General features: G+C 33.1%; 2 protein-coding genes across 3 annotated transcripts in view; both read left to right on the forward strand.

Moving 5' to 3' along the window:
* LOC119596469 (lysine-specific histone demethylase 1A-like) overlaps positions 1-2880 on the forward strand; it is a 13705-nt gene extending 10825 nt beyond the window's left edge. For both annotated transcript variants that reach the window (XM_037945735.1, XM_037945734.1), the window contains exons 15-16: positions 170-354; positions 1351-2880. In XM_037945735.1, the coding sequence (XP_037801663.1) occupies positions 170-354; positions 1351-1519 (354 nt within the window). In that variant the 3' untranslated portion in view covers positions 1520-2880. The remainder of the gene's footprint in view (positions 1-169; positions 355-1350) is intronic.
* Positions 2881-3767: 887 nt separating this feature from the next.
* On the forward strand, positions 3768-6728 carry LOC119596471 (piggyBac transposable element-derived protein 3-like). Its single transcript, XM_037945738.1, has 2 exons — positions 3768-3991; positions 4630-6728. The coding sequence occupies exons 1-2, from the start codon at positions 3928-3930 to the stop codon at positions 6015-6017; spliced, it is 1452 nt and encodes a 483-aa protein (XP_037801666.1). The 5' UTR covers positions 3768-3927; the 3' UTR covers positions 6018-6728.
* Positions 6729-7500: the final 772 nt, after the last annotated feature.

The raw sequence follows: 7500 nt of genomic DNA on the forward strand, positions 1-7500 counted from the left end.
TTTCACTTTCTGTCATTTTAGTTTTCAAGAATTGAAACCTGATATTAAGTGAGGTTCAGTTGCATTTTTTAAAACTTAATTGTTATATATTTATTTATTTATTGAATTTTTACAGTTGAATTATATGATTTATTTTCACTTACATCTCCCACACTCTTTCGTCCAACAGCCTAAAGAAACAGTAGTGACCAGATGGCGTGCAGATCCTTGGTCCAGGGGCTCTTACTCTTTTGTCTCCACGGGGGCATCCGGCAACGACTACGACATCCTGGCCACTCCCATCTCTCCGCACCAGGCCAATCAGAACCCACAGAATTCACAGAACTCAAATGAAGCACCTTCCCCACCTCCGAGGTATGGAGCTGCTCCGTCTTGTGAAATTTTCTTCTTAAGTTTTATTAATTTCTTTATTTTGTTTTATTGCATGGTTAAGAGATAAGTTGGTGTTTTGTTTAGTTTATTCGTTATATCTGTTGTACTTATGTAGATGAAGTATTTTTGTCAAGAGGGTTAGTAAGAAAGAATGTGTCTCAGTATTGATAGTGATCAAGGGGGTCTGTTAAGACTTGCTTTCTTCATGTATTTTGCCTTCTGTTTGTGGTTAGATTTGTTTAATCTGTCTTGTTTTAGAGTTTCATTTGTGAAGCTTGTTCAGGTAGCTTCCTTGGTTTGTTCACTGGTTGGCTGTGTAGTTTGTATTCTTCTGTGTTGGCTGTGTAGTTGTGTTTCTTGTTTTCTTGGATGTTGGCTGTGTGGCTTGGGTTTTTATGTAGGCTGTTTTCTTGTATGTTGGCAATTTGGTTGTGTAGCTGTGTAGTGGTTTTCTAGTTTGTATGTTGGCCTCATAGCTGTGTGGTTAATTTTTTTTGATGTTGCTGTCTTTGTGGCTTTTGTGTTTGTTGTCTTGGGTATGTGGCTAAGTAGTTTATTTTGTTGTGTGTTGGTTATGTAGCTTATTAATAAATAAATATGTAGGTGAGATTAGGACTAGACTTTTGCAGGGAAAAAAAGAGAGAAAAGATAGAATGAAAGAGAAAAGAAAACAGATTAGCTTATTCACAAATGATTGTCTTCATGATTGTGTAAGATGGATAGCAAATGAGTTAACAAAGAGAGTTATGCATTTCAGTAAACAGAAAATTATACATCTTTTCACATAGAAAATGACTCATTTTGTTTGTTCAGCAACAAACTAGTTATTTTACTTCACATACTACCTCCTGGTCATCATCACCACAACAACAAACTTAACCCTAGGCCTCTTGTAATGTAATGGGATTAGGGACTACATATCATTTCTTAAAATATAAAGGATTAAAATTGCATTATGTTTTTTCTCGTCTGCCCCAGACTGTTCTTCGGAGGGGAGCACACCATCCGAAACTATCCTGCCACAGTCCACGGAGCCCTGCTGAGTGGTCTGCGCGAGGCAGGACGGATTGCAGATCAATTCTTGGGCTGTCCTTATGCTGCCCCGTCCTCACCTCCCACGAACGGCACTGCCAAGATCGAGACTTAGTGCTCCGGGAAGGTTGTACGTCTAAGCTAATTTAAAGGGGGGGGGGGGCAGCTTCTCAGATCTAGCAGTTGAGTGTTAGTTTTAATCCTCGTAAAGACTATTGGCATCTTCTTTTCTCTCTCTCTCTCTCTCTCGTATCTTTTTTTTTCTCTAGGAGGTTGTCTACTTATTTTGTTTCAGAGTCAGATGAAGGATATTATGTTTCTCTTTTGAATTTCTTGCTTTAATGTTAACTTTGAAGCAAACAAATCAGTACTTTGTTATTAGAATGATATACAAGCTGAGAGGGAGAAAAAAGAAAAAGAAAAAGAAAAAAAATAGACCACTATTATTTTAGTCATGGAGTTTATACAGAAAATAATTTAATTAAATAATTTCAGAATGACAGTGCACAATATCTACAGTGCCATTATATCTCATTTGTGCTATTTTATATTCATACTACAAAACTAAGAAATAGATTTGAAAAAAGCTTATCACCATAAAACTAGTTTTGTATTTGGATGCTCTAGAATTTTTAAAAGCTAGGGTTCAAATTTCGTAAAATACTATTTATAAGTCCAGTATTAATTTACATACATGTACATAGCCTCCTTTTGGTTTGTAGTAATTGATAAAGGAGACCTTTCAGAAATCAGTGCGTTTTAAGTGTGATAAGATTAGCATTTACATATGGTATTTTTGTTCAGGTTTGTCCTCCATCAAGGTACATTTACTTGTATACTGTATGTGTGTAAATGTGCTTTAAATGTTCAAAATAATGACTGTTTATAGTCATTGATTTGTAAAGAATTTCTCTCCAGGTGTAACTATTCAGCCAAGTGTATTTAGTTGTTTGTTTTCTACATTTTCAATTTAAACTCAATTATATCAAAATATCAAAGAAGTTTAGATAGTTTATGAAAAAATACAAAGCTCACAAAATCCCCAATGCTTTTTCCCCAAAGGCCATTTTCACTTTAGGTTTAAACATTGGATCCCTTCTTTTTTTTTGTATATATAATTTCAATGTCAGCAATCTAGGTTCCATCCACTATTTCAAGTCTTCATTTGACTCCTGAATAGCAATATCAGGCTAAGGTTATATGCATTTACAAAAACAAACAGAAAAAGGTACAATCTTTTGACATCATACGAGAGTAAGATGCCAAACTTAAGATAATGAATTTCTTGCTTTTATATTCCTATTTTTTAAGCACTTAAAACTATAAAAAAAGTAAAAAGTCAGTGCTTTGCCACATTATAACTTCTGTCTTTAAATTATTATATCATGTGTGGCAGATCACTGATTCATGGAAGTCACTCTCAGGTTTAAAGCCAGAGAATGTAGCCAGTCCTTAATTAAAGGAAAAATTAAGTAAGAACTATAATTATTATCCTTTCTATACCCACTTTATTTAGCTGTTCATTTGTATACAAAAATGGATTCTGGCAACCAGAAATTGGAAACCGTTGTTTCTTGTGAAGCAAAGTCCAGCAAAGTTAGAATTCAGTGAAATGTTAGACCATTCTGAGATGAAACAAACTGAATAAAGATGCTTTCCTCAGTATGGCCAACCTATGAGTGGATATGTCAATGAACTGGTGTAATCTTGAAGGTATCAGAATTTATCACAGATGATGTATTATTAGATTGGTTCCTTCATATTTGTATTATAGGAACATGCTGTCTTGGATCTGCTGCATAGGGATATTTGCAATTCTGGTATATTTCCATATATAAAGTTTTATTCTGATATAAAATTTATCAAGTCTTTTCCTAATGGTAGATGGTACATTATCCTTTATTCATGGGTATATGTTTATTGGGTAGACTGAGCGTTCTGACTCAAGGTATATATGAAGGCCATATACACACATAGACCTTGGTCTGACTACTGACAACACACACACATATTTATATTGCACACACACACACAATATATATATATATATATATATATAATTATATATATAATTCATATATATATTATATAATAATAATATAATATATATATATATATATATATATATATATATATATATATATATATATATTATATATATATATAATATATATATATATATATATAATATATATATATATATATATATATTTATATATATATATATTATATATATATATATATATATATATAATATATATATATATATTATATATATATAATGTATATATATATATATATAATGTATATATATATATAATGTATATATATATATATATATATATATAATGTATATATATCCCATTCAGCCCTGAACTAAGTAAAAATGGCCCAAATTCGTTCCATTGTTTAAGTCGGAGGCGTCGCGTAATTTACGAAAGTTTGTGCTTTAGATTCTATTCACGTTTTCTATGGTGTTTTAACAACAAGTTCGAAGTGTCATCTTCATGATTTACCAATTCCATGGCGGCTGGCTGGAGAAAAGAGAGGAGGAACAGTCTCTTCAGTAATATCGTCGCACCCATGGGTAAGTAAGCTATTATTATTCCTTTTATTGATGTTATGAAACACATTTATGGTGTGCAACTGATTAAGGTGAAGTTAATCAAGTGACACGTGTTCTGAAATATTTAAAAGCTATGTTTATGACAGATCAGGAACACATCCTTTTAGATGGAACAAATTTGTTCCCTTCGTGCTGGAGCATGCTAGTGAGTAAGCGAAAATGTACATCTTACTAATTTAAACATATTTCTCGGGAAGACAGATTTACATCGTGATTATCATGTATTGGAAAACATTTCAACTGGAAATTGATTATGTTATCGAATAATTTAACTAAAAATACTTTGATGAAAATTTAAGTTAAATGCCCGACTGTAGTTTCATTGATGATTTTCTTTGCTCTATACGTAGTACAATACATTGGCATTAACACAAGATCTTTATCATACTGTTTTTGATGATGTTAATGGAAGTTATATTTCATATGTTTAAGGTTGATTATTAATTTAACGTAATTATTATGTAATCATACTGGGTAAAATATTGATATTGCTTATGGAGTTACATGACAATATGTATAGAACTTAAGAAAAAACTTTTTATATGACTAATACGAAATAGATATTAATATATTTGACTAACAATTTATTTTTATTTCAGAAGAATACCAGCGACTGCTGGCAGAATTTAGTAATTCTGATTTGAGCAGCATATCTGATGATGATGATGACTGGCCTTCATCTCCACTTCGGCGCAGAGAACTCTTTCATGAACTATGTGCCAACACTGAGAGTTCAGCATCTGAGTCTGATGAAGAGAACAACAGAGATGGAAATGTTACCACCAGGTCCCCTGAAGTTACAAGTAGCACTGCAGCTGCCCAGACTGGACCCAGCAGAAATCTCAATACTAGTGGATGTCATCATTTCAGGAGAAATATAAACTTCAATCACAGATTTACTGTAGATGTTGATAATAATTTTCAGGGAACTAATTTTCAATCCACAGTTCTCTCCCCTGTAGATTATTTCATGGCTTACCTCTCACCTGAAATTTTAGATGCAATGACTCTAGAAACACAGAAAAAGTACATGTCCAAAAAAGGAAAGCCATTATCACTAACAGTAGATCAAATGAAAAAGTTTATAGGAATAAATTTCCTTATGTCAGTGTTAAAATTCCCTAGAATTAAAATGTACTGGCAAAAGAAAACAAGGATTTCTGTTATAGCTGATGCCATGAGTCGTGACATGTTTTCAGTAATCATAGCTTCTCTGAAAGTCTTTGATGAGAGTCTGTTGAATGCAGCACAGAGGAAATCAGACAGATTTCATAAGATAAGACCACTCATAGATTGTGTTCGTTCACGCTGTTTGGAGTTAGACAGACCTCAGTATGTCTCAGTTGATGAAATGATCATTCCATTTACAGGCAGAACACACCTTAAGCAATTTACACCTCGGAAACCAAACCCACATGGCCTAAAGATCTTTGTTTTAGCTAGTAGTGATGGCCAAGTCCTAGATTTTGAGTTTTTTCAGGGTAAGGAAGACTTGCTTTTGAATGTACAAAGAACTGGACTTCATCTTCCAGAGTGGGGTACCCTTAAGATAGGAGAAGCTGCAGTCCTAAGATTTGTAAAGTCAGTCAGTAGAGGTACTAGTTTCTTCTTTGATAGGTTTTTTACTACACCTAAGCTCTTAGAAATTCTCTCATCATTAGGAATGGGAGCTACAGGGACAATGAAGAAGAACCTTGTGCCAAAACAGTGTCGATTGAAGACAGAGAATCAGTTAAAGAGATCCGGCAGAGGTTCCTCTGACTGTGCAGTGAGAGATGATTCTGCTTTTTGTATAACTGTATGGTTTGACAAAAAAAACATCATCTTAGCATCTAATGAACATAGTATTCAGCCAGTATCTACTTGTCAGAGGTGGTGTAAAAGAGAAAAACGCCACTTAGAAGTGGAACGTCCTAGGGTTGTTGAGCTATACAACTCAAAGATGGGGGGCGTTGATATTATTGATCAGGTCATTAGCTGTTACTGAAGTGCAACACGTTCTGCAAAATTTACTGTTCGAGCAATGTTGCATCTTTTGGACCTCTCTTGCGCAAATGCATGGTTAGAGTACAGAAAAGATTGTGAAAAAAGCAGTTCTGTTACCATGGACAGTATGGATTTTAAATTGGAAATAGCTTATTCTTTGATTTCTGAAGAAGTTCTAAATGATGACAACAGTGAGTCTGAGATTTCAGAGGAGCATGATGACATTTCTAGAAAAAGAACAAGGCCCCTTCCCATTGCTGCAAAGCGTACTAACAGTGCATGCCATATGCCTGATGCATTACCCCCTTATGCTTCTAGAACGAGATGTCGATATCCAGGGTGCAATGGGAGGACCAAGTTTTCATGCAAAAGTTGCAAAGCTTTTCTTTGTCTTTCATATGAAAGAAATTGTTATTCTCTTTTCCATTTGCCCTGAAATATTTGATGATTAGGTTTACAAATTAAAATGTTTCTGTTAATGAAGAAATTTGAAATAGAACTTACTTTTTCTCACTAAGAAAGAAAAAAAGGTTTTGTTTCTTTTCAGTAAGTAAAGATTATGGTATGCAGATATGCAGAGCTGATGAATATGTCCTCATTTTTATTTAGGTACACTGCAGTCAAAGTAATGAATGTTACTTAAATGTTTGTTTTAATGAAAAATGCCTTGCAATGAAGTTGAATAAGAATAAATATACCTGGAATTATCAAATTTATGTTTTTTCTGAAAGTTATAATACATATATTGTGAATTTACACAGTTGTTTCATTGCGATTTCTGTTTTTTGTCTAAACTTTTATTTCACGTACATGCTAGAGCCCCGATGGACCAAATTTGGGCCAAAATTTAAAGGTCAATATCTCTAGAACTACTCATGATACACATCTAAAAATATGCATGTAGCCTTTTTAGGCCACGACAAATCCGCTGTCATAATATCATAAAAATCTAAAGTAAAAAAATTTTCAGGGCTGAATGGGATATATATATATAATGTATATATATATATATATATATATATATATATATATATATATATATATATATATATATATATATATATAATTATATATATATATATATATATATATATATATATATATATATATATATATATATATATATATATATATATATGTGGGTGTGTTTAGAAATAGGTATAAATGAGAATTACTATCTTCACAATATGAGATGTATTCGAACGGTTTCGAATAATATATTCGTCAGAAATACAAACATCAGAGAAACTACAGAACATAGCAGTCCTGTGGTGTGGTCAGCTCGATGTTCACTGATCCAGGTGTTGAAACCACATCCCATTTCACCAAAGTATACTTTATCGCATTTGTAGAGTGTGCGATGTAAAGCACTGTTGGGGCTGTTTCGGGCTGTTTTGTGTCTAGTATTATGTCACGTGTCTTCACCGGCTATGCTGGCAATTTTCACTGTACTGCCAAAGCATCTGCTGATCGCCTGGGAAATG

Source organism: Penaeus monodon, chromosome 38, assembly GCF_015228065.2.
Source record: "Penaeus monodon isolate SGIC_2016 chromosome 38, NSTDA_Pmon_1, whole genome shotgun sequence".
Lineage (NCBI taxonomy): Eukaryota > Metazoa > Arthropoda > Malacostraca > Decapoda > Penaeidae > Penaeus > Penaeus monodon.